At 52.5% G+C, this 26,122-nt stretch overlaps 9 protein-coding genes across 9 annotated transcripts; 5 read left to right on the top strand and 4 right to left on the bottom strand.

Moving 5' to 3' along the window:
- Positions 1-243: 243 nt before the first annotated feature.
- On the bottom strand, positions 244-1,598 carry CTAM01_02182 (arrestin; the record flags this gene model as incomplete). The annotated part of the gene is made up of 3 exons (XM_060518221.1): positions 244-486; positions 539-1,423; positions 1,521-1,598. 3 exons carry the CDS (start codon positions 1,596-1,598, stop codon positions 244-246), a joined length of 1,206 nt encoding a protein of 401 aa, XP_060386854.1.
- A 3,806-nt stretch (positions 1,599-5,404) lies between these two features.
- Positions 5,405-6,550, top strand: CTAM01_02181 (short-chain dehydrogenase; the record flags this gene model as incomplete). The annotated part of the gene is made up of 3 exons (XM_060518220.1): positions 5,405-5,786; positions 5,852-5,920; positions 5,985-6,550. The coding sequence occupies 3 exons, from the start codon at positions 5,405-5,407 to the stop codon at positions 6,548-6,550; spliced, it is 1,017 nt and encodes a 338-aa protein (XP_060386853.1).
- A 542-nt stretch (positions 6,551-7,092) lies between these two features.
- CTAM01_02180 (origin recognition complex subunit 6) lies at positions 7,093-8,310 on the bottom strand (the record flags this gene model as incomplete). Its single annotated transcript, XM_060518219.1, has 2 exons — positions 7,093-8,062; positions 8,129-8,310. The coding sequence occupies 2 exons, from the start codon at positions 8,308-8,310 to the stop codon at positions 7,093-7,095; spliced, it is 1,152 nt and encodes a 383-aa protein (XP_060386852.1).
- An 833-nt stretch (positions 8,311-9,143) lies between these two features.
- Positions 9,144-9,911, top strand: CTAM01_02179 (uncharacterized protein; the record flags this gene model as incomplete). Its single annotated transcript, XM_060518218.1, has 3 exons — positions 9,144-9,267; positions 9,358-9,676; positions 9,749-9,911. 3 exons carry the CDS (start codon positions 9,144-9,146, stop codon positions 9,909-9,911), a joined length of 606 nt encoding a protein of 201 aa, XP_060386851.1.
- Positions 9,912-10,007: 96 nt separating this feature from the next.
- Positions 10,008-11,264, bottom strand: CTAM01_02178 (tRNA wybutosine-synthesizing protein; the record flags this gene model as incomplete). The annotated part of the gene is made up of 1 exon (XM_060518217.1): positions 10,008-11,264. One exon carries the CDS (start codon positions 11,262-11,264, stop codon positions 10,008-10,010), a length of 1,257 nt encoding a protein of 418 aa, XP_060386850.1.
- A 325-nt stretch (positions 11,265-11,589) lies between these two features.
- Positions 11,590-12,177, top strand: CTAM01_02177 (RNAse P Rpr2/Rpp21/SNM1 subunit domain-containing protein; the record flags this gene model as incomplete). The annotated part of the gene is made up of 1 exon (XM_060518216.1): positions 11,590-12,177. The coding sequence occupies one exon, from the start codon at positions 11,590-11,592 to the stop codon at positions 12,175-12,177; it is 588 nt and encodes a 195-aa protein (XP_060386849.1).
- A 398-nt stretch (positions 12,178-12,575) lies between these two features.
- On the top strand, positions 12,576-14,078 carry CTAM01_02176 (ZPR1 zinc-finger domain-containing protein; the record flags this gene model as incomplete). Its single annotated transcript, XM_060518215.1, has 2 exons — positions 12,576-12,704; positions 12,759-14,078. The coding sequence occupies 2 exons, from the start codon at positions 12,576-12,578 to the stop codon at positions 14,076-14,078; spliced, it is 1,449 nt and encodes a 482-aa protein (XP_060386848.1).
- A 6,792-nt stretch (positions 14,079-20,870) lies between these two features.
- On the bottom strand, positions 20,871-21,215 carry CTAM01_02175 (uncharacterized protein; the record flags this gene model as incomplete). The annotated part of the gene is made up of 1 exon (XM_060518214.1): positions 20,871-21,215. One exon carries the CDS (start codon positions 21,213-21,215, stop codon positions 20,871-20,873), a length of 345 nt encoding a protein of 114 aa, XP_060386847.1.
- A 3,878-nt stretch (positions 21,216-25,093) lies between these two features.
- CTAM01_02174 (uncharacterized protein) lies at positions 25,094-25,561 on the top strand (the record flags this gene model as incomplete). The annotated part of the gene is made up of 3 exons (XM_060518213.1): positions 25,094-25,328; positions 25,395-25,459; positions 25,523-25,561. 3 exons carry the CDS (start codon positions 25,094-25,096, stop codon positions 25,559-25,561), a joined length of 339 nt encoding a protein of 112 aa, XP_060386846.1.
- Positions 25,562-26,122: the final 561 nt, after the last annotated feature.

Genomic DNA, 26,122 nt, shown 5'->3' with positions numbered 1-26,122 from the left:
GTTTCTTCAATTCCGACAGTTGCGCCGGCTCAGTCGACCTTGTCACGGGGCCACAGCTTTGCAAAATCTGTGACTGGAAAGCAGAAGCAAGTATGCAACCAACCAGCCCTATCAGATATAAGCTTGCTGTTACGGGGTAGATCGCCAGCCCTCTCGACTGGCTGGTCTCGTACCCCGCAGCCCGGCGCCAAGATTTCCGCCACGCAATTCATACAATTACTCCGTACGATTTCGGCCAGTCGTTCATTCAATCAGCGGTTTCTTCTGCCCTCCCACCAGACATAATCCCAACGTCTTGAGAGACTCTCGGTCGTTCGCTAAAACAATCGCCCGGGCAGGGAGCATAGGGTTGTTCGGGTCGACATGCGAGGCGTCCTTTGCAGCCTGTTCGATGGCGTCCATTTCCTCTTTACACGCTTGCTGGTCCATTGGACAAATAACCAGCGGCTGCCTGACGGTCAAATCTCTGGTCGATCCTAGCTGCGCCTAGTGAAGTCTGTGAGCATGGGTAAGTTATTGCAAAGTCTGATAGACGTACCTTGACCGTCAAATAAAACTCAATCTTGTACAAGGTTGAGCTCGTCGTGAACGAAGTAACTTCATAGAGCGGAAAGGCCGGTTTTCCTCTGCGAATGATGCCGTCCGGATCGCGCAAGTCCTTTGAGGGAAACACTAAGCCCAAATTTGTTGCATATCCAGCCTCGGGCATTTTCGTATTGACCAACTGCGTGTTCTTGGCAACTTTGTTGACCTTCTTCGTAGGCTCGTCGCCTTCTGGGTTGTACGTGATCTCCTCCTCGATGGTGACGGTGATCTTCTGAATCGTAACCTTCAACGCTTTCTTCATCCAGTCGGGATTGGGTACTAGTTTTATATAGACTGTTATCGGGTCTAGCGGGCCGTAGCTCCATTTGGGGACCGAGATGCCCAGTGTGACAACGCTTGCGTCGCTGACTTGCCTCGACTCTGGCTTGTTGTACATGCCGAAGGTCGACAAAGTGTCGTATCGCTGGAGTGGTATAGGAAAGGAGTATTTGTTCTGTAGGGTGTGTCCTTGTTGCACGGTAACAACAAGCTCGTAGTACGTCTCGGCCGTTCGGCTGGGGAGTTGCAATGATGCCGGGGGTATTCGTCGGTTCGTTTCTTCGCCACCTCTTCCAAACGGGATGAACAGGACAAACGGCAAATCCATCGCAATGACGCTCTCAGCATCCTTTCCTGATTGACATCTGAACAGCAGAAGCTCTTTGCCGACTACGTCCGTCGTTTCCCTTCTCGGGGTTCCCAGGTGCCTCTTCGCAACATTCTCGGCGGCGGGGTGTATTGTTTCTCTCCGCTGTAGACAAATGCGCACCAGCGAAACGGAAACGGGCATGGAATAGCCCTGTGATGGACGGATCTCGACTTTGCCTTCGATTCGGGGCTATATTGCGAGCAAAGAAACGTGTCAGCAAACAGCGCGCAAAGGGTGATTTGACCACATCAGCCTCCCCGACGTCATCACAGAGGGTCCAACGTACTAGCGTCGCAGAAATGCCCGGGTAGCCGACCAGAAAGCTGCTGTTGGGCGGACCAGAAACCCTCACGAAGGCGGCCATACTGGCTGGATCGCCAGAGTATCCAGAATGCGTCTCTCGTCGGCGTGAAAGTGGTAATGGCGTTGGGCGGATGATAGAGGTGAGGTTCTCATGCGTGTCGGTGGGCGGCAGTCGTGCTTCCTAGGCGCTGTGCGCGTTGCCGCCTGGTGGGTGTGGGGTCCAGACAGTTGAGTCCAAGCTATCGGGGACGTGCAACAGCAAGAGCAGAGCGCAAGGCCAAGCGGCGGCATTACATGAACGGATCGCAGTTGGCCGGTAGCCTGGGGTTTGGCTTCGTCGGGTCGGGCGCTGTGGTGAGTACTGCTAGCAGTGCGCGTTCCAGCGTCGAGATGGGCGTTGATGGGAGTTGGCGCAAAGTCAGGTCGGAGGGGTTGGAGAAAGCGGCGCCCTGTTCCGGAGTCTGGAGATGTGACCGGCGGGCGGTTGTTGGAGAGGGTGCGGAAATGGGGGGTGGAAAAGAAGAAGAATCGAGAGCAGTAACCAGCAGAAACAAGACCTCTCAGCCCAGGCCACAAGGTCGCGCGACTTGTGTACCTCAGCAAGGTGAAGCAGCTAAACAGGGCACCTAAGTTCTGAGTGGGTGCAGCTGGGCTGATGCAGCTTATTCTCGCTTCTGCATCGATTTTCCCAAGACAAGCATAAGCAGCAGCAGCGGTCGCAACGGAAGCAGCAACACGCGAGGCTCGCTCGGTCAAATCGGGCCAGGGAAGCTCTGGGATGAGTGGTGGGTTGCGAATGGAGTCGTGCAAGTGGCACACTGAGCTTGGCGATTTAAGGGTGGACGGAGTAGACACCACAGCTTTCTCGAGGTAAGGTATCTGTACAGAGTACTCCGACGTATTGGATCCGTACAGACGTAGTAGACTGGGAGGCTGGTTGTTGGTGGAGGGGCCCGATGTGGCGGGGGGCTGTGCGGGTAGAGATGGGCACTGCACACGGCCCTTGGTCTGTCTATGCCAACTTTGTTTTGCTGATCCGCCGTTGTTTCCGCTGTCTCGTTGTCTTGTGCCCTTTCTTCCTTTCTTCCCTTCGTTGTTCGTCTCTTCCTCGGAGTGTAAGAGGTGTTTGGGGAGTACACTCAGCTTCCCATGTGCACCAATGCACGTCGATATGGGTGTAAGATGGCAAGTCCCCTGTTGGTATTCGTGCAGTACTGACTGGCTGCTATGCTGGGCTTTGCACTGCAATGGATCAGGCTCCGAAGGCGGCAGTTTGCGCTCTGTGTGGGATTCGCTTCACTCTCCGCTGGTGTGTCGATGTTTGTAGTGATTGGGCAGTATGCTGCTCAGCCGCTGAGCTGTGGGTTGTCTACCAGGGGGGTGAGCAGCAGAGAGATGAGAGGATCGGTACAAGGAGTGTACTTGGGGGCTTCGTGGTGGTTCTGCCTCTTCCTTTGAGCCACACTTGAGATGAGTGCGTCTGTGGCAGTATGGGACTTGGAAAGCAGAGCCCGGTGTCCAAGTTGGAGGGCCAGTCGTCGTGATGGCTTGCGTGTCGGATAACGGTGTCTGAGCGGGAATCTGGGGGGATGTTTTGGTTTGGATCGGTTCCTTGACCAACAGGTGTCCAACGGCGGAGGGAACGGAAGCCAACATTGCGTCTTCCAACGAAGCTTTCTGGATCATCTGTTTTGATTCGACTCAAATTAGCGGCTGGGACCAGGAAGAGGTACTCACAAGGAAGCAGACTTAGGGAGAGATACTTACCTACCTGGAAGCCTAGAAGGGGTAGGGGTTTAAGGACTAGGGAATGATTGCTGGGACGATTGGCGCACTGGAAAGATGCGGGGAATGCCTCCAACACGATTGCAGTGTCCCTGACAGCCTGAGAGCAGAGCCTTGGCACCTATCTGGGTAGGAGCGAGAACAGAATGTGGAAAGTGGGAAGCAGATGGCTATTTCCTGTATTCGCATACCCGGTGTTTGGGATTGAGGCCGTGGTTATTGCAAGTGCACTGGGCATCGATTTTTGTATTTTCCCATGTTTGGTAATAGAGGATTTCTAGGCGAACACCTTCAACATGAGCAACCTAACTCAAAGCCGTACCTATACCATCCTCCCCTAGTACCTTATTCATCGATATGTAGTTTCGTATCTGAACACACGCATTTAATGTACTAAATTATTCACCAAGACCAGGACATTTCTCTTGTCAACTTCCAAGGTGCTTCCTGGCTGGTAACGTCATGAACCGAGTAAGCACTTGTGATAACGTGGAGATTAACAGCCGCGGTGGTGTTTCAATCTTTTCATGACGCGACTCGCATGTCATGAACAGCGACAAAATCTAGTCGACATGTCTTGCTCATCGTGCTCTATTTTCGGATTACCAGTATTCGTCTTCCTCAGCTTCATCTCGCTACCGGTCTCTTCCGGTCTAGGCGAGAAAATTTCGCTCTGTACATAAGCACGTATAAGCTGTTCACCTGCTTCGTCTATCCGTATCATCCGTATAGCTCCTCAGCTCACCCACCCTGGAAGGCTACCTTGGGAATGGCTCCATGGTCCCTGGAAAGTTGGGGGCACTGAAGCTTCGCCATGCCCTGCACAGCCCTGGGCACCCCGGACTTACGAACAACCTCAAAAGGTGTAGGGTCCATAAGAGCGGGGAGCAGGGGTGAGCTTCCCAAAAGCTGCCCGCCCGCCCCCGGGTTCCAATCACAGACGACACCGGCCCTCGGTATCGATCCGAGTTTCGAACTTCAGGACCTGACTTGCTGACTCTGTCCCGGACCTCAGGCTCGGGTTGTCAGCACACCTTGTTAATCATCAGACTGAATCTGCGGCACGGGCTCTCGATGCGTCATCTTGGGTCTGGACATGGGATGGACGAGGTTATTTTGCTTGTGATGAGGTGCTTGATGCCTCTCAGGCAGGTGTGGGTCGAGATGCACGTGCCGTCTGCCTCGAGACCTTAATCCCGCCATCACGTGCTTCCATTGCTGGATATCTCCTCTGAGACTCCCTCTAATGTGCCTTACGTAAGGATGGTTGTCATCGCCATCTTATCGCCTAATTCCGGCCTGATTACGTATTCGTACCTTACCTTAGTCAACTTCAATCCCGCGTCGGTCTTAATTCTGTCCGCATCCTGCAATGATGCCCACATTTGCGGACTCGCGGGTTGTTATGTAATGCGGACCTTTGTCCGCACGACTGTCCGTCAGGAGCTTGCAGCCAAGTCGACAGAGCCTAGCTGTTGAAATGTTTGGTCGTTATCTAACGACGGAACGTGGAGTACGGGTATCAGGCTCAGAACACAAGGTGCTAGGAAGTATCGACTACATAGAACCGTATGGGAAGTGCTCAACAATGCTCTTATTCCCAAGTTGTGAGCAAAGAGCCACGATGAATTTTTGGTTCTCCAGCTCCAGAAGACAAAATCTACAACTACTTCTGGTGCATCAATAGCAATCCCACCGGGACCTTGAAAGAAGGTGGGATGGCATCGATACCACTAAACTTTAATTCTAAAATCCAGAAATTCCCCTAGCAAATGCGGCTTTAAGGTCATTAGCTCCAGGCATTCCGCATCCCATGCGGTCAGTGCGGCCGCGTCGGCCGCATCTCCATGAGACATCGTCATGTAACTAACTTCAAGACATGGGGTTGACGAAGTAAATAAATACTGGACGAAACCTCCCATCACCTCGAATTATAATCATCATCACCATCAATCAGATTAACAAGAACGCACAGAAGAACCATAAACTTCAACAAACAACCTCCTCCACAATCACGAAGAAGACGTATAAGTCCACAGCTATAAATCACAAAAACACACCCTTCTATCGAAAAAAGCAACCATGTCCATCCTCGCACCCTACGCCGAACAACACAAGGACACCTCCGGTCCCAACGACAGCCGCCCCACGGGAGTCCAAATTGTTGAAGACCAAGGCCTCGTCGGAAAGTGGACCGATAAAGTCGTCATCGTCACCGGCTGCTCCCCCGGCGGCCTCGGCCCCGAAACCGCTAGAGCCTTTCACGTCGCCGGCGCCGACGTCTACATCACCGTCCGCGACGTTGCCAAGGGCGACGAGGTCGCCAAGGATATTCTCTCGGATGGCAAGCCCGGCAAGGTCGAGGTCATCAAGTTGGACCTCGGATCTCTCGAGAGCGTGAGGGAGGGCGCCAAGGCGTTCTTGGCAAAGTCGGATAAGCTGAATGTCATTGTGAACAATGCTGGTATGTGATATTTGAGGAGGGGACGGGTGAAAAGGGGTCTCAACATGAGCTAATGTAACGAGCAGGAGTCATGGCCTGCCCCAAGGGAAAGACCGTAGACGGATTCGAAACCCAATTCGGCACAAACCACCTCGGTAAGCACTTCAACTCACAATGCCAACAGAGGGGACTCCAATTCCACTAACACCCAAAATCCAGGCCACTTCCTCCTCTTCCAGCTCCTCAAGTCAACCCTCCTCGCCTCCTCAACACCAACCTTCAACTCCCGCGTCATCTCCGTCTCCTGCTCGGGCCACCGCGGCGGCCGCATCCAATTCGAAGACTTCAACTTTGACCACACTGTAGAGTACCACCCCTGGGCGGGCTACGGCCAGGCCAAGCTCGCCAACATCCTCTTCGCCAACGAGCTCGACCGCCGCTACGGCGCCCGCGGCCTCCACGCCCTCAGCCTCATGCCGGGCGGCATCGAGACGCCCCTCCAGCGCCACCAGCCCGAGATCACCGAGATGATCAAGGACCCGGCCGTCCACAAGGTCATGAAGAGCCCCGCGCAGGGGGCCGCCACCTCCGTCTGGGCTGCCGTCGCCAAGGAGTGGGAGGGCAAGGGCGGCAAGTACCTCGAGGATTGTGCCGAGGCGGAGGCGATGAAGCCCGATGCTGGGATGCTTGCTCCGGGGTACGCGCCGGCGGCGTTTGACCCCGAGGCGGAGAAGAGGTTGTGGGTTGAGAGTTTGAAGATGGTTGGGCTTGAGGACGATCAGTGATTCTTGGCCTGGGGGTGGAAAGGGGGAAGAAGTTCTTTGTGATGATGCTCATGACGATGGTTCGAAAAAGAAGTAGCATGCACATATCGTTTATAGAATTTGAAGTTTTCACTCTGTACTTCGCGCTGCTATTGAGAACTTTGGATATTCCAGGTTAAAATCGCGTGAACGATACGCTTGAGAGAGTTGGGTTCACTCCGACGATCGAAGCTAGAGTTTCAGTCCTACAACATGGGCTTACAACATGGGCATGACTTTTGGGGAACAATGAGAGGGTAGGTTGACCCCCTGGGGAGCTTCAGCAGTGCTCCATGGAGTTGTAGAAGGGCTTCCGCGAAAGTGTCGTGATAGTCACAGCAACAGTGACCGAACAGATTGATGGCCTCTTTCGAACGCCAACTGACCAGCTTATCGTCGCCGCGTCCGGCAGACCGGCTCCGCTAATCACAATAACAGCCTCATATGACAAAGTGCCTCCCAGTCTAGGCATTTCCCTTGGATCTTCGTCGTGGTATTTGATATCCTTCTCACCCCCCTCCCCCCTAGCCATCTACTTCCATGGCATCACCATTTTCCTTCTCCATCAAGTCTATCCTCCTCAGGATACTCTCCTTCCATATTCTGTAATCCCTGCGCTTCTTCTCGCTCAAGAAATCATACCGCTCCAGAAACATTGTGTCCGCCCCGCGTACAGGCGCCTTGTACGCACCCGCATTATCCCCTCCCCGACCATGGCTATCAGCAATCACATGGCCCGCCTCAATCACATCCCCCAAACTACGATACCAATCCGCGTCCAACCATCCCCGCTCCGAGACCTCCTTCACCGCAGCATCAAAGTCCTTGCTCTTGACCGGCGCCCACCCCTCCCACACCTCATCCTCGTCCAACCCGCGCGCATCAACTTCCTCCCTCGCCTTGGCCAAAAGCTCCAGCACCTGCTTCCGTGCAGGGACGTAGTTCTCCCGATCCACATCCTCCCCCGTCGCCAGCTTCCGGACCTGCTGCGCCACAAAGAAATACACGGCGCCGCACAGCGCGGCCAGGTTCTCCCGCACCCAGGCGTCACGCGTCCGCAGCCCGCCGGGGACGACGACGTACTCCATGCCAGCCAGCATCGTCGGTGCCAGGTGCTTCTGGTTAGTTTCCCTGCACATGAGGCGGATCGTCGGCTGGATCCAAAAGTGGAGGCCCGACTTGTCGGACGGGTAGGCGACTTTGCCCGTGGATTTCGTCGGGGTGTTGGGGACGCTGCCGTTTGCCACCGAGTTGCCGCCGGTTCGAAACTGCGCGAGGGATCTGTCCTTTGTCGGGGTCGGGCGGTGCGGTGTCCTGACGGGGGAGTCGACGCCGTGGCGTTGCCTGTTGCGCGGGGTGCCGTTCTTGCCTGGGGTGCGGTTGAGGGCTGTGTTGGGGAGGATGTTGTCGAGGTGGCTGTAGAGGCGCTTGTAGATTCGAGGGGTAATTGGCGGTCGGGGTTCGATTGGGGGGAGGTCTAGGCTGATTTTGAGTCTGGCAGAGTGCGTGTGTTAGTATCTCCCTCAAGCAGAAGGGGGTTGTGCTTGGGTGTGAGCTTACCTATCGCAGGCGATGTGAGCGCATGCGTATAGCCGCCCGATTTCCTCGTCTGCTTTTAATGTGCTTGCTCGGTGTCTTGACTGTGCTAGTAAGGATCCCGCGAGTTCTACCAGGGAAGGCGGCAGAGCTGAGCCGTGAGTTGGCATCAGCGAGAGGAGCGTTTGTTCTATGGATCGATTCATTGTGAGGAGTGAGATTGTATAGGTTGAAGAACTTTTGGCGCAAGACGCGTCGAGGCGCGTAGGAGCTGAATATCAGTCCTGAGACTCTTGGCACGTTGCTTTATGCGCGGCTGTCTCAATTGGTGTTCGCTGCGTTTCTCTTTTCTTCCTATGCTGGCGGGCAAGGTCGAATCGGTTTTTGGCGTCAAGTGTCAAGCTGGAGAAGAAAAGGGTTCGGGAGCTGAGGTGGTGTTGAGAATGGGTTTGTTGCGTCACCGAGGCACCCAAGCTTAATTGGCACGCCGCGACCCCGGGTCTAGAATGTTTAAGCCCCGTGGCACCCCCGCGGGCCCCTGTCAATCGCCGATCTGTGCGTCTGCCGCTCCCTAAAGGCTAAGGGACGGAAGCGTGGGAGTGTATGAGGCTCCGAAGGCAATCCCCTGAATTGGCCATGGCGGAACGCCACCTGTTCCTGTGAATATTCCCATTCCCCCGTTCCTGGTTCTCCATTCCCCATTCCAGTCCACCGTGTTCTCCTTAGCAATCCGACACCGCAAAGTTCCCGCCTTGGCCTAGCTTTTTTCCAGCCTTTTTTCTTTTAATTGAACCTTGGTTTAAGTTAGGTACTTAGATACCGTACCCATCGATCTGCCCCCCAAAAACCTTCCATTGGTGGCTCTTTGTTCAACTTCAGCGGCGCCTAGCTCCCATTGTGTACCTCATTCAAGAGTGTCTGACCTTTTGTCTGCAATTGTTACACGTGTCGTCAACGATCAGCAAACTTGCGTCTCCATCTCGTTAACACGGAAAGCAAACTCCCAATCCGACAAGTACCTCCAGCGATAATACCCGCGATGCACACCGTATACCTCGCCGCTCTGGCACTCGCCAGCCGCGCTCTCGCCCACGGCGGCGGCGACCACAGCCAGAAACCCATAGTCGATGAAAACGCCGATTGGATGACGAAGCACATGGCTGGTATGCAAGAGTTACAGAATCCTAGAGATATCCGAAAAAGTATATGCGCGACTGGGTTTGCTGACTGATAATTCTTCCGTCCATCTACAGAGGAGCACCACATGGAAGGCTGGGACTCGGCCTCCTTCTTCACCCTGCACGACTACAATAGCGACGGCGTCTGGCAAGGCGACGAGATCCTCCGCACATACGGCCTCTTTGACGAGACGAATCACCACGTCTCCGAGGAGAAGCGCTTCGACATCCTCCACGACCTCATGGAGCTGCTTGATACAAACCACGACGGCAACGTCAACCGCTCCGAGTGGGACGCCTTCATCGCCAGCGGCAAGACGCTTCCCGACGTCGGCATGGGTCCGGGACACCACGGTGACGACGAGTACGAGTACGAGATTCACCACTGGGAGAAGTAAGTCATTTGCTGCGGTCCCAATCAACATAGAGGAAGAATAAGGAGCTGACGGGAACTCGCCTCATCTAGGTACCATGACGAAAACACCAAGCTCGAAGACCTGACGCACCCCGAAGATATCGAACATTTCAAGAAGCATGAGGCGATGGAGGACGCGCAGGATAGGCAAGAGCAGCTCGACCACATGGCCGTCGTGGAGGAGAACATTCCGCAAAAGTTCCGTCGGTCATAGCCGCTTCGGATCCTTCTGGGCCGGGGCCGGGGATGATGAATACATAAGGCAGGACAGGATATGACGACGTCGACGAGAGAGAGATTCATGAAACGATCATGTAACACTACTAGATCTTGTAATATGTACATCAAAGACGCAGTGCCATACATCGGGCGCGTACGTCTTGACTAATTCGACATGCTCGACCGTCGCGGCTCGCCCGCCGCCGTTTGCCGTTTCCGCCCAACCGTCGTAAAGGCGTTGGATCTGTGCGCGTCGCGATTCAATCTCGTGGACGCCGACGTTCTCGTGGAGATGGAGCCAGCAGTCGTTCTCGCACCCCGCGGTGATGTCCCAGGCCGGTCGCCACGTAGGCTCGCTAGTGGGGAGAAGGCCGCCGTTGATATGTAGGATGTCGACTGCCGTGCCCGACGCTCGCATATCGCCTATCCTGGGCCTGGCTTGCTGGTTGTCCTGGAGGAAGATTATGATTTGCTCGTCGCCCGTGAAGAGTTGTGCAGCTGGTAGATTCAGGTCTTTTCCTTGGACGACTTTGACTCGCCAGCCATTGGCAACGGCACCGCGGCGGAGCGCTTCGACGCTCCATGGGTTGAGTTCCCAGCAGAGGACCTTCAGTCCCAGCTTTGCGTAGGAGAAGGTGAAGTAGCCGATGCCTGCGTACATGTCCACCGCCCAATAGTTCTTGAGAGCAGGTGCTAGTACTTGACGGCGAGGAAACGTGGTGTCTGGACTGGCTTGGCTGTGAAAGTCGAGGAGGCGCGTCTTCTCTTTGATGTTACCCCGGCTGAACATGGTCCATCGAGGAGCCCATGTTTGATGTATGCCGTTTTGCTTAGTCGACACCCAGCAAGCTCCCTCAAAATCTTGGGGCGAGGGGTTGGCGGGGTTATTGGAGGGGCCAAAGTCGCCATGGAGGATCTTGAGCCCGCTTGGCGTTCGCAGGATGTTCTCGCTCTTTTCGACAGCTAAACTCTCCGAATCTGTGTCCGTTTGTAGAGGGATCCCCTCATTGACGGCGAGATGCGTCAGGGTTGTTGAGCCGGTCTTGGAGACGTCTCGAAGGATTGTTTCCCACAGGTGATGGATTTCATCTTCGCTGACGTCTGGGTGGTTGAGGATGATTGGCCATGAGCCCTTGCTGAAACTTCCACTAGGGAGTAACAGCATGGGCTCATAGATTGTGAAGCGTTTGGGTGTGTGTTGGTTGAGGAGAGTCTCAAGCTCGTCTTGGCTTTGCCATGGTTGAGTTTGTGGCGGTAATGAGATGAGCCAAGCTCTAGTGGCTGCGGATATTGTGTTTTCAGGCCTGGGTTTTTTACCTCGCGATTTCCCCTTCCCATCGGCCATCATGACTTTGATTTGTGGTTGGAAGTTGTCTAAAGCGAAGTAAGAATACCCTTGGACATTGAAGATCGTGTAATCCTTCACTGAGTGCAGAATGCGACCAAAATCTTTGGTGTTGCGACTCTGTTGGGGCAACAGACTACTTTACAGGGGTCACCACGGCTGCCACCTTGAGGACTGCGCAGAGTACCTTAGTGCTTTGGGAGTGGGGTACCGTCAACCAAACAACCCAAAATCAGCGTACCATACGTTAGGACTCACTTACTCTGTTTTCTCATCGTCACCTTCATTTTTTCTTCCAAACCAAGTTCCTGAGGATCTCAGTAAGAGGATGGACGCCTCAAATTTGCCAGCGCATTTGAGCTATCTTAATGATGCTGCTCATCTCCTCAGGGCGTCCGCTCCCGAGACCTCAGCGTACCTGATGAGCCACCACAACGAGCTCATGTTCATCAACGACGTAGAGCAGAACGACGTTCAACGACAACACGTCTGCGGCGCCTGCGGTTACATCATGGTTCCCGGTCAGGGCACTACGCTCAAGCTCGAGACCGAAAAGGCACTGAAGAGGAAGAGACGTAGTGTCACGACTCAAGCATCAAAGACGAAGCTCGAACCTCAGCAGCGGTCTGGCACGCGAAAGCTTTTCAGCTGTGGGAAGTGCAGCCGCGTCACCAAGATTTCGTTTCCTGCGCCGCCACCGGCCGTGAGACGCCGGGCCAAAACTGAGCACCGGTCCGCGGCGAAGACGCAACAAGCCACTGTGGCCGAGGCAGCTAAACCGGCCACGTCTAACTCTAGCAGCAAGAAGCGTGCGAAGAACCGCAAGGCAGGGCTGCAGGCTCTTCTTAGCCAAGCCAAGACCTCTTCTTCGGGGGCCAGAAATCTGAGTCTTGCTGATTTTGGTCGACTGGGTTGAAAAAGGCCTTGTCTATACAGCCTTCGCTTCATGAGGCTCACGACATCTGGCCTCTGGGCTAAGATATGGCATCCAGCTCCGTGGTCCTCTATCGGTGGCGGCCATGACAAACCAGCCAGCGGGCGGGCTATTCTCGGGAATATTCTCGAAGGTTTCCTGCCTTGGGAGGAACCCAGGGACCCGCTCAATGACACACATCGGTGCCCGGCCTGCAGGGCCTGCAGCTGCGATTGCCCCTCCAAAAATTTCAAGACCCCGCCATCGCCATCCCACCGAGTCAATCTTGGATCCCCCGCGACCCCGATAACAAAAACCCGACAACGAGACCCCGTCGTTGCGCAATGAAGAGAAAGTACGACAGTTCACAAGAAACACCTACCAACAACAAATCATTCGCCATGGCCGCCCCCGATTCCAAGACGACCCCCAACGAGTTCTTCGAGGCCATCGGCTCCAAGGTCGATGGCGGCGACGACCAGAAGGTTGTCGAGGAGATTGAGTCTCTCTGCATGAACTGCGGAAAGAACGTGAGCATGCGCTGCCTCCCAACTGTTTGATTGTCTTACTAACTTGGCGTTCAGGGAAACACCAGACTGCTCCTGACCTCGATCCCCTACTTCCGCGAAATCATCATCATGTCATTTGCCTGCGAAGAGTGCGGCTTCGCCAACAGCGAAGTCCAGCCTGCAGGCTCCATCCAGCCCAAGGGCACACACTACGAGCTCCGCCTGACCGCGATGGAGGACTTTGCGCGCCAGGTTGTCAAGTCCGACACGGCGACCGTCAAGTTCATCGAGCTCGACCTCGAGGTGCCCGCCGGCAAGGGCCAGCTTACAAATGTGGAGGGTCTCCTCAGCACAATCATCAACGATCTCGACTTTGGACAGGAAGCGCGCAAGGAGCAGATGCCCGAAGTCTACCCCAAGATTGCCGAGATTATCGAAAAGGGCCGCGCCATGCTCGACGGCAGCTCTTTCCCCTTCCGCGTCACCGTCGACGACCCCGCCGGCAACTCCTTCATCACACCCGACTTGAAGGACGGTGTTGGCAAGTGGGAGAAGCACGAGTACCTTCGCAGCGCCGAGCAGAACGAGGCTCTGGGCATCTCTGCCGCACAGGCCGACGAGCTGGCTGCCGCCGCCAACCCGGGCTTGACCGCTGAGGGCGACATCATTCCCAACGAAGTTTACAGTTTCCCCGCCAGCTGTCCGGGTTGCATGCACTCATGCACAACACACATGAAGATGGTTGACATCCCCCACTTCAAGCAGGTCGTCCTCATGTCGACCGTCTGCGACGAGTGCGGCTACCGCTCCAACGACGTCAAGACCGGTGGTGAGATCCCCGAAAAGGGAGAAAAGATCATCATCAAGGTCAATGGCCAAATCGATCTCGCCCGCGATATCCTCAAGTCTGAGACCTGCGCTCTCGAGTGCCCCGAGCTCAACCTATCAGTCAACCCAGGCACCCTTGGCGGTCGCTTCACCACCATCGAGGGTCTCCTGACTCAGGTCCGCGACGACCTGAAGAGCCAGATCTTCCAAGCCGACGGTGGATCCGGCGGTGACTCTCTCGATCCTGCTGAGAAGTCAAAGTGGACCGCCTTCTTTGACGGTCTCGACGAGGCCATCAGCGGCAACCGCGAGTTTACCGTCATCCTCACCGATCCCCTCGCCAGCAGTTTCGTTCAGCCGCTTGTCGACCCTCCTGCGCCTGACCCATCCATCCAGCGCGAGTACTACGACCGCACACACGAGGAGGAAGAGGAGCTTGGACTGAACGACATGAAGGTGGAGGGCTACGAGGAGGAGGCTGCCAAGGAGGCTGAGGAGAGGGAAGCGGCCAAGAAGATGGCTGACCTTGACAAACTTTTGGACGCCAACATGGGTAAGAGCTCATAGGACGTGGTGCACGAGGAGAGAGGGATGGGATGAGTGGTATGACCTATTTGGATTCTAGTCAAGGGAATGTGGGTGCGCAGGGGTTGATAAAAAGAAGTACATGATGATGATACCTATGCATAGACGGGTTATTGGAAAGTTTTTGAAGCCTTGAAATTTATTGACGCGTTTTGTGATTCTTTCTCGTGTCAACTGTCTTTGGTGGGTGTCCACAAGGTGCGCTGGCGAAATCGTACGGCCGTCGATACCCGATGTCGTCCGATGACGCTTGTTGTCTCTTTGACACGTGTATACCTCACCATGAAGATGAGCAACAGAGTCTCGGTAGGAAGTTGGTTGATAGACATTGTTGGCGATGACGGAATGGTTCTGCGGAATACTACTTGCCTCTACCTCTATGGCTGTAACGCCAGACGATACCCTGCCCTTCATCCTAGACAGAAGAACCCTTAAACTTGAAGAATGGGTGGACACGAATTGTCTTGCACCTCCGACCGGGCTGGCGTGTGTATCGTGTCGAGAATTACGCCAACAAGAGAAGGGACAAAAGGCCTCTAGGTCATTGTTGCCAGCAAGAGATCGCAGCCTTCAAGGCGTCTAAATACTAACCCGCCGTGTCTGCGCGGATGGACTCGACGCCATCGATTATGACACTGTTGCCGTAAATCCTACCGCGCGAATTTTTGATAGTAGGGAGTATAAGGTGCGGAATTTCAGTACCACAATTTCGGTGCGTGGCAAGTAGGGCCAGGTGATCACGAACTCATGGGAGAGATGGAGAAGGGAGGGGGGGGGGGGGGAGCGCGGCGATGGAGTTCGATTCGAACCCGTAGCCTCTGTAGGAAAAAAACAAGCAATCCATGGCATTATGTAGGACCGTGAGCCAACATACGATAGAATCGTACCGCTCGGCCATCGACTACAACGGACAGTGCTTGTTAAGAGCTGTTGCGTCTTTGGTGCCTATAGAGGATTGGGTGAGAGCCGTCCAGTGGCGTGTCGGCCTGAGGAACATACGATGCAGGGTAATGCGTATACTGCAGTATCAATATTGGAATACTCGGTGGGTTTGATGTGAAGACTCCATGGACAGTGAGGATGCATCCACCCTTCGGACTGAGGTGTGCTATACTGCCCGAGTTCAACCTTCAGCACAAGCATGTTTCGGGTGGTTCACTCCCATAAGCCCAAGGTTGAGCTTCGCCTATGCTGGTAAAGGTCGTCGGCGTGAGTCTCCCATGAATTCTGACGGACAAGGGATTTGGATTAGAATAGAGATACCGGTGTCAGTATGCCCTCCTGGCCTCACTGGCCATCGTGATTGACCTACACAGGGTCCAGCTTTGCAAAATGTGGTCGTTGCAATGGGCAGACCTCATACCATGAGCTCGGAGGAATCGCCTCTGATCATGAAGTTGGCTGGAGAAGTGTGATCTGTCGCCGGAGATAATAACCATTGTCAGAGTGCTCTATTAGCCTCAAAGGTTTTGTAAATGAAGGTATCAGGTATCAGGTATCGAGGTCCACTACTTTGCAGATCCTCGAAGGGCAGGTTCTTCTCGCTTCATACCTCACTGTGATTATGCCACGCCAGCCGCCTTGTCACATTTTCGCAACATCGAGCTTGTGAAGCTGAGGCTTGCTTTTCAAAGTCCGTGGCTATGACTTACAGACGTATCCCAGTCTGCTTAATCTTTGAGCTGGCGTTCAGTCTATTTCTTAGCATACTGTTTGTTTCCTTTGGAGTATGCAATAGGATTGCCCATATGTCAACACATCTCGAGCCTCTATTTCAATAACTACTACTACAGCTTCCTCTAGCACTACCTTTGCCACTGCCCCTGTCACTATCACTGTCATCATAAGTAGTCTTTCTGATCGGTTCTTTAAGTGTATTCTCTATATAATATACCTGAAGAGGCTCAGTATGAAGAGGTCCAGTAACATGGAGCCTCTTGCAGAGGCACCCTTTGTTTGTGGTGGGATGTTGATGCGGAATCGGGCACACACCATAGGCGAGCGTCCCCAGATACACCCAGGGACTCGAAGAAGAGCAAGAGAATTGCCTGGAGGCACTGTTGTCTGAGAAGGCTACAGGCTAAGGTAAGCCATCGAGCCGAAAGAGGCTATTGAGGATCATCGAGGTATGCCGAGTAATATTTTCTGTTCTGAGACTGGATTGGCTCTATGGGTAACTTCATTGTTGCAATTACGTGCAACTTCACTGTCGGTAGCACTTCCTCGTTGAGGACAAACATGCCGTACCAGCATGCCTACCACGATAGAGACGAAAGCGTTGCCTCTTTAGCTAACACCAATGCGACCAAAGCCGCGAAGCAGCGACGAGACGCGTTTACGAGAAGTCGAGTCTTTCGTCTTCTTGGGAAACTCCAGCTTGCGAACACCTGAATTAGAGTTGCTGGCACTTACTGCAAAGTAGATACCTTGATGCATTATAGTAGCCAAGCGTGACATACACTCATCTGCTGAGATCTGCGCGGGCAACAATATGACAGTGACCACTGAGACGAAAGACAATTTCACGTCTCATCCTACCCGATTCGCAGCTGTTGGAATGGCCGCATGGCTATGCTGTCGGGAATAATGAATGGGTGGGCGGCTAGCCGCATCTCAGGTCTAGGTTCGACGATACGTAAAGTAACCCGGCACCCCCGAGAAACAGGCTATGCCAAGCAAACACATACTGCTCTAGGCAAGGAAAGAGAATGTAAACGAAGAATGGAAAGGCCTAGCCACCAAAAGTTCATACACAATCTCCCCATTAGCTGAGATGTCAAAAAGCAAAAGGATATCATGATAGAGACGAGATTCGAACTCGCGCGGTTTCCCACTGGTGAAGGTAACTATTACGTAAGCCTAAAACCAGCGCCATAACCACTCGGCCACTCTACCTGATCTTATTTGATGATCCTTGTGGTCAGGAACGTATCTATGTTGGCTGGGGGCCAGTTTTTGATGCGGATGGCTGAGTTCGGGCGGTGTGGCGGGGAGTGGTGGGGTTTGCTGACCTTGGTGGCATGGGACGGATGCGCTAGTCCCAATGTGGGTCCGTGTTTATGGGGCCAGTAAGAGGTGCTGGTCGTTTTGCTTTTGAGATGCATTGTTTATGCAAATGGTTGTTCAACTGGTGTGACAGCGAGTGCGCGTTACCACCCACCAAGCAAGTCACCACTTTCGACTGAAGAAGTGGCTTATGTCTAGCATGGAGGAAGACGTATCAACAGTGAGAAGAGTCATTCTAGTTTCCTAGAAATTGGAGAGATGTGATCTTGTTGTGGTGGATGTGTTATGCATGCATGGATTATGCCAGCCACGTTCAGCCACATCCTACCAAGAGTATTTCCCTCCTGATAACATCTTTAGCTGCACCAACAGCTCACAGCACAACTCATACCTGCCGTAGTTGACCAGCTGCCCTGGCCATATTCGCGATTCCATGACATCAGGAAGCTTTCCAGTACCTTGAGAAGTTGGAGTTTTCCAGACACCCTTTAGGTTTCACATAAGGTTATCGGAACCTTCTTCAGCTTGTTACTTCTCCGCAACGATGAGGTGTTGTCACTCCACGTGATCGTCTAGCTGAAGAAACCCTCAGATCTGAGTGTTGGCGGCCGAGCCCGAGATCCGGCGCTCCCCCGGGGTAGCCCGCTTATCATCGCACACACAACTGAAGCGAGACTTATGTTCATGTCGTGAGCATTCTTCAAGTCCAAAACATCCATAGCATTTCATGACAGCATCACATTGCGATTACACCTTGCTAGCATGGCAAACTCCGGACCGGTCGTTCCCAATGTGGCGCGAAGCCATGGTACTCGGCCCCGAGTGGGGCCAATGCAAATTGGCCAATCATACCGGAGTATGTCGGTAAAAGCGGGATAGCGGCCGATAGCCGACCGGTCTCGTCCACTTCACGGATGCGCAAGTCAACTGTTCTCAAGGCAATGTTTCTGGAGTCATCGAGGACATTCAGATTCCCTTCGACCTAATGGCTCAACCACAGAAGTATTTGATCGCTTGTGTACACGTCAAGCTGACGTGCCTTAACAAGCGGCGCTTGTTTACACGGGATACACATTTGACTGACTTTCATTAGATTGGTTTGACACTGTTTGCCTTTACCCAAGGGCGTCGTGATCGCTCCAGTTAAAGGCGCATTGTCTCTCTCCGCAAAAAGTAGCCAAGCAACAAGACTGCGCCTTGTCATCGGCCTCGTCCATTCAATATGCCTTACTGGAAGTAGTATCTTAATGATCCCCTCGCATCATAGACACTATCTTCTATAAGAAACTGCTCGAACTAATTTTATCAACTTTATTATTACTCGATCCTCTATTCTTATCTATGGCCCGTCGCGGGTATTATTTCTCTAATACTTAATTACGTATAAGTAGGGTATTTTAATTATTTTTATTATATTTATTATTTCTCTTATACTTATTATTTTTACCTTCTTTTCTACCCCTCTTATCCCTTTTATCCCTCTTATCCCTCTCGTTCTTCTTATTCCTCTCGTCCCTCTTGTCCCTCCCGCCACTCTTGTCCCTCCCGCCACTCTTGTCCCTCCCGCCCCTTTTATCCTTTTTATACCTACTATCCCTGCTGTCCCTACTATCCTTATTATTTTAATTATCCCTGGCTTTTGTTTATATATACGGGGAGGCGTAATATATTAGTAATGGGTAGTTTTAATAATAAGGCTAATGGTATAAATGATAAGTTTATTAGAAGTTATAATTATAGATGTATAGAGACTAAACGCGGAGCACAGCATTAATAGAATGCTGGCGAAAGTAGTGCTACTATAGGTTTATGACTGATAGGATTTCCGAAGGCTGGCCTCGGCGACCCAAGTTGAGTTTTTGATTCCCAAGAATGTGTATGGCATTGAGTTCGTCACCACTGTCACTTGGTCAAAGGACCTCTCGGCGCCAGGAGATGGATTCGGCCTGATTTAACACTTTCAGCCTGGCCTCATCTCATGGGGCGCATTCCCTTTCACCCTCGCTCGCAGACCCAGCATGGTGTCGAGGGCGAGTTCGCCAAGGTTTGTACTGCGACTACGATGTAAACCTTCCTGTTTCCCGTCCGCGAACGACCCAGGGAAGCAGACCCTGACGAGAACAGAGAGACTCTGAGAAACACATGGAAAAGCTCGAAGTGTCGACAGCTATGCGCTAGCATGAACGTTTGAGAGACTGGAGGCATCAACACATCTTTGGCCACTGACATTATATGCATACTGGAGGATGCTCATGAGCCAACATTGAAGGCCTTCTTTACTACGCAACGTATCATCAAGCCGACATCCCTTCACCCTCACCCCCCCTCCCATCCTTTCAAGAAGGAAAGGAAATTTGTGTCACCTTGCCTGACGAAAGCCTCCCCTCTTCACCGAAAGATATCATTTGCTGTCCACGTCTATGTCGCTACCAGGGTTCTGCTATGAGCCACAAGAGAAGCGATGCCCAGAACGGGCGTCGTTATTCCTGAAGTTGTAGGGATAACGGACCAGAACTTGACTGCTGATGCACTGGCCGCGCCACCAAGTCCGCCTCGTGATGTGGTCTCTCATTATTTTTCGAGGAACTTCTTCCATATCCGCGTTCTTCCGATCTGCCCATCAAACCACCCGGCTTGCCATCAAAGAGCTTGCCATTTTGATCTTGCATACCTGCATCAGATGACGTGGTGAGCACTGGTCATCATGACACTTTGACCGACGGCCCTGGAAGTGACCAACATGTCGCTGGGGCTTTGAAAAGAGAGTGACTTCCTTCCAGCTTCCTTCCTTCTGTCGGTGGCGATAATCCAAATGAACTGGAACATGGTCTGTCGTGTTTGAACATTTCCGACACCTAACATGAAAGCCACAACCCGGCAATACAGGGCCTCGAGCACCTCTGAAATAACCAGAATCTTCGCGCCTGGAGTTCTGTCGAGAATGACCCGGACGACCTGAAGGGTCGTTTGAATACTAGACTCCTCGAGGAGTTGCTCGGGCTTGAGATTGCCCTACTTCTGCTTCTTGCCTCTTGCTGCAGACGCTCGGAGACCATTTTACTCCCTCGATTCAAGATGAACGACAGCATCTTCGTCGTCATTCATATCGCCAACGTTGTGACCCTAATCTCTGTCATCGTTATCTGAGGCGTTTTGGTCCCGATGACATTATCGCGGCAGTTGCTCCCAAGCAACGTAAAAATCGGCAGGAAGGATAAGACGCAGGCTTGAGGAGGAGCGGTTCCCAGCACGGCTTCGTGGCGGACTTGCGCGACGCCCGTCGACCTGTTTCTGAACATGGAGACTCCCTGGAAATTATACGTCAGTACGGCGATTTCAACTGTGCAACCCCAAGACGCGACGCATAGAGGACGGTGGCTGCTCGCTTGAAGACGAACACATCATTGAATGCCCAAAGGCGGTATCCCACAAGCTGACTCGAAGGGTTCATGCTGTTCGATGCGCCAAAGACCCCAAAGAAATACCCGTGAGCAGGACTCTTGCGCTGGAAGAGCAAAACCAGTCCCTTATATTGAAGGGCTTTGCTGGCGGCGACGTTCTACTCCGGGACTGTGCAGACTTGACGTCGAGCATTCACATGACCTTATGGACAAGTTCTCCTGTGAGGTTATTCATATAGTGAATGAGCTTCATCTCCTAAAACAACAAGAAATTCCAGATCTCAGAGTTTCCATGATGCTGTGAACAGGAGGTAGTCTCCTTTTCACGCCTCATCGAGATCCGAATCGAATCCTGGACAGGAACGAGTTAGGGGAGCGTGACTTCCAATTTTGTGGCGACCCAACTTCCTTCATATCTCCCTAAGACGTATTGATAAGTGACTAGAAAGTAATGACATTGCTCCTGAATGAACTCTGCCGAAGTCATGTTCTTGACTGCTAGGACGAGCGTCCGAGGCTTGTGTCCCTCCTCAAGTTGAGCAGAGGTTCTGCTGGGGTAGACGGTCGTAGACCATCCCCTTCCGAAATGACTATTCAACTCGAAATTCAACACGTCAATGGCACGTTTTGGTGCTACTATCATTACGGCTCCTTCGTGAGACGCACCTGTGGCTCCGGTGGTCGTTGTGATGGCCGTCCTGCTAAGGCACATTTCGTCTGCAAGAATAGCCGCAGTCAGCGAGCCCTTCACAATTGCTCCGATGCTAGGAATGGCTGCCTTCACATGATCCTTGAGACTAGTACACGGCTTGAAAAGCTGGCTGAGATTGACACATGGGTGGCATCATTGACCTTGGCCTTTGAGACTTGTGTTAGCTGAGTTGCAATCAGTTGATTGTTCAGCAGTCAGTCCATACAGCGATGTCGATCAGCTCTGGTTCCCCTTGCCACCTGTTCATCTCCCCTTCGGTGACCCAGTCTGTGAGGGAATAGTCGGCGGTGACGGACAGGGAAAACTCCACCTGGCGATTGCCCTTCGACGATGCTTGTACGGGAGCTTCTCCTCGAACGAGTCGATTTCACGAACGGATGAGACAGTCCGACAGCTCCATCAGTGGCTCTCCCGTTCCTCTCCGGCTGTTAAAATACAGTGTTCTTCTCCCTCTGGGAATAGTCTCGAGGGATACAATCTGACTGAGTTAATAGCGAGGAAAGTCGTTTCAACGACTGACGGCTCTCAACACTCCGCCATGCTTCCTCAACAGAGCGAGGTTCTCCTCAGTGGCCTTCTGAAACGCGAACGATTGAGTCGCTCAAGACTTAGTCCATACTGCTCTATATTCCATTTCTTCGAAAGCTCTTTTTTCGGTAGCCTTTCTCTCCTGAGATTCTCGGCACAAGCAACCGCTCTTTGTGCGCACTACGTCTGGCCACCCTTCTGGAGGCCAAATATCGTTGAGGTTAAAGGTGAAATGATCGCTAGTTTTTTGAGATGGCTGATTTTGAGGGCAAGAGATTTAAGTTAGGGAGATAAGCATCTGTGTACAGGATCTACAGGATAGGCAAAGAGAGTAAGAGAGAGGGTGGGAGACGACGAGGCAGGTAGTCACTTACTTGGATACTCAATCTACTCATGTTCCCTTAGAAGTCAAGACAATTGACATTATCGTTTTTTACTTTGTTCTAGAGTTGCTCGTGCGTTCATAATGGCTGTCGCTGACGTGAAGGTCTTTCCTCACATGGAGGATGCCTGGTCGAGGGCGGCTTTTGCTACAAGAGCTTACCACTTTCGAAGATATGGTTCCTCCTATTTGTTATCGAACGATTACTGTATGGTATTTTTTGGTCTAGATGGCAGCCGCATTCATTCATTTACACTCCGATACTCGGACAATAGAGAGCAGTCGCCTCACACCAAGCGAGCGACCGACATTCTGACAGCCCAGTTGCCAGTTGAGATAAGGAGACAAAACCAAGACTACCTTCACTTTCAACACATACCTTACCCATTTGCCTATGAGCCAGTCACATTCCCTGCTGAATTCCATTGTGGTTTAACATCTTCTCGAGCCAAGATAATTGTATATCTCTACATGAGTGTGAGAAAAATGTTACGTCTCCACGGTCAAATATCTCAGCGCAATGGACATCTTTGGCCCGCCACCAACTGTTCTAGCCCGCAACTGACTTTTTCCCCTCGTATATTGCATGGGAATGCTTTAAATGCCCTTTGTTAACATCTTGTCTATTTACTGCGCCAAGTTTGAGCGCTTCAGGAGTAGCCACAGCTCGACTCGAAGCATCATACTCCACTTACACACCACGTTCTTCCACATACGACCATACCCATTGGAAAATTCGGGATCCCGTCCGCTCACCCATAGACAAGCCAATGAGGGCCGGATTAGTAGTTGGGTCGGTGACGACCGGCGAATACCTGGTGTTGTATGTCTTTTTGGTGTTTTGGGTAGTTCGTTTCTCACGATGTGATGTGAGGCCCCATGGTGTGGAGCGGATGGTGGGCGACGATGTTAGCGGAGGAATCCCGTCGCAACGCCAAACGAAAGAGAACGCCTTCCCAGCTTTGATATCTGTTCTCGCTGATAGAGCCAGCTGTATCCACCTCCTCTAGCAACCTTGCCGTAATCTTCTCCTGGATTATTTTGCCCCCTTCGATGGCAGCCTCGCTCCAAGAACCAACTAACCAATCTAGATGACTACATAAGTCAATAATCATCACTGATCATGTCTTATGATATGCTTGTAAAGCAGTCTGGAGCCCCTCTTCAGTCGAGGCCTTGCCCACAGTCGGCTGATGAAATGCCTTCCGGTAGGGGTGGAACCATGGGTTGTTGGCCACTGTCGTTATTCCCTTGCCATCATCCCTGAGCTTCTCGGAAGGCCAGCTAGTAGTGAGTGTATTTCTCTCCAACTTTCTAGACGAGAGCCTGAGCTATCGTCGAATGTTTCGAGGTCGATTGTGAAAGCTAGGTGATGCTTGGACGTTGCCTTAATGTCGACATTCTCTCCAGAAGATGACGCTTCCATGTGATGAGAACATGCAGGCGGCAGAATAATCTTGACCTTCACTTCGATCTCGTTCTTTATCTTTGTTGAGAAGGCTGAAGTATCTGAATGGCCCAGGGAGAGATAAATTCCGGCGATGATGGTGGGAGCTGTCGGTGGTTGTCTTTGGTACCCATGGCTTGCCTCAATGAGAAATGACACGTAAACCAGAAGGATTGATACCCTTTCAGTTGCGGCTACAGAAGCGTCTCGATTCTGGTTAAGCTACAATGTTCCGCTTTGATGGACTGGGAGTACGCAATCGTTTCGAGATTTAGAAAGGCGAGTGGAAGCGGCGAGAGCTAGGCGGGCAGAGACCGAAACAGTCGCTAAACGGTACTTGGTAAGAGACGAAGGTCTTCAGGTAGTAAGAGTTGGTTTTCGTCACATTATATTGACTTTTTCGTTGGCGGTTTTCTTGGTTTGGTTCTATGACTATCAGGAAGCGCGTATATTGATACTGCCCACCTTGATGCCAATAGGGCGCTCGCCTCAAAAGGGGTACGTAGAACTGAACCTACTTACTACAAGTGACATATCGCCGGAGTTATCTGCTTTTTTTTTGGGGGGGGGGGGGGGGGGTGTTGGGGGGGTGGGGTCGCGGCGGTGGGGGGGGGGGGGGGGGCGCGGAGGAGATGATGGTGGCGCGGCGGGCGATCGCGTCCCTCGCCTACCCCCTTTGTGGCGGCCCCCGTCGCCCCCGTCAGGGGGGGGGGGGGGGGGGGGGGATTTCGGCAGTGCTGATGCGCGCGATGTAGGCTGAATGGATGCCCGAGAAGATAGATGTATGCCGTCACGGGGACTGATCCATCCGTCGCACGCTCTTTGGACAGAGCCTACGGTACCCTTCAGAAGGGAATGTTTGATGAGTTAAGCTAGAATATCTGGTACGAGTAGAAGTGAAATTATGTTAGCCCGATACTGTTCATAGTTGAAGTCTGACGGAGAGGTTCTCAACCGTGAAGAAGGTTGATGAGGGGATATTGCCGGTAAATCAAGGGGCATTTCTCATATGGTAAGGTAGCTAGCTACCCGGCTGGGAACCTAAGAGACCAAGGCATCCGTTTATTCAGAGAAATGAATAGTCATTAATAGATAAGCGAGACTGGAAGATATTTCTACCACGTGATTGAAGGCATCTCCAAGTCAGTGGTGAGGGTGTCAAATATTCCGGACCCACTCTTCCCTCTTGCCTGGAGTTGCCCGGTACCTCCTGCCCTCTTGCACCCTTCACCTTCCTACTCTGCATTCTGTTCTCCTCTTCATTTGATCTTCCCACAAGTCCTACTTTTCCCCAGAAAATTTGCAGTCTCTCTTCTCCAACCTCTGTCTGTGTGGTTTGGTTGCGACTCATCCCTGCCTTTCCCATTCTACTTTTCTTTCCGCACGCTCACCTTCGACTTATCACCTGCTCCGCAGGTCGCGGGAGATTCGATCTTGCCGTTCTTGCATTTCCATCATCGCAATCGAGGTAAGTCTGTTTCCTCCCTCAAAGTCTCTCTGGGAGCACCTGCAATCCGCGGCATGGCCTCCCTCGCGTGGATTCACGCTTTCGGGCTGGTGGATCTCCCTCTTCTTCGACTCGACTCGCTACTGTCTTGTCTTGCCATCTTCTCGGCTCGCCAAATTTATTGCCTGTCGCTGATAATCAAGAACGGAAGACAAGATGATCTTCCCGAAGAATCCGATAGCGAAGCCGCCATAGGCAGCGACATGAACGGATTCGCACGGAGCTCTGACTTATGGGGACTGGGACTAAGTCAAAGGTATGGATCTGAGGTTCCCTTTGATAATTTACAGCAAAGCTAATGGTATTGCGGCGTAGCCTCTGATCAAGCACGTCTTCTGATTATCCTGGAAGACGACCAGGCAAAGAAGCAGGGTCTTACAGTAAGTTTGGGATTCTATTCTTGACGTTGTTCGCCTGTACATGAATCTAACAATCCATTTCAGCCTACTCCCGTACTCCAAATCGCCATCGCGCTTCCATAATGCGTCATGAAGAAGCTTGGAAGATCAAGAAAGTCGCAATCCTTGGCAGCCGCCACAAAAACGTCGCAGCGCTCGTCAGGGCCTATGCCTCGGATCCCATCCACATCGGACTCTTGGTCAACAAATCTAGGCTCCAGGAAGATGGTCCCTCACTTCTAGCAAATAGAACCAAAGCCGGTATGGTCCTGGACATGACCCTAAACTGCCCCAGGTAGGTGACCTACCTGAGACTCAAAACAAATCACAAACATAGTAAGTTCTCCGCGAGCAAGTGAAGCCGCTTGGTTCTTCAACCCGTGGCACCCAATGGCTCCCGAGTACTGATGACTTCTAGTTTGCAGAATGCAAAAAAACAAAATCACAGATGGAGGCGTATGAGCAGATGCGGCATCTGCACACACTGTCTTGTCTTTCTTCGGCTCCCTTCTGGAACCCAATGGGTAGAGAAGAGGAAATGAAAACCACCGGCAATTTCAGATCTACACAAGCGAAATATAAGAGGCCAACAAACGCGAGTCTTTCGGGAAAAGTACGATGTTGAGGATTCGATATCAAACACCA

Source organism: Colletotrichum tamarilloi (assembly GCF_030869305.1).
Source record: "Colletotrichum tamarilloi strain Tom-12 chromosome Unknown Scaffold_5.1, whole genome shotgun sequence".
NCBI classification, from domain to species: Eukaryota; Fungi; Ascomycota; class Sordariomycetes; order Glomerellales; family Glomerellaceae; genus Colletotrichum; species Colletotrichum tamarilloi.
This window is presented reverse-complemented; position numbering and strand designations above follow the sequence as displayed.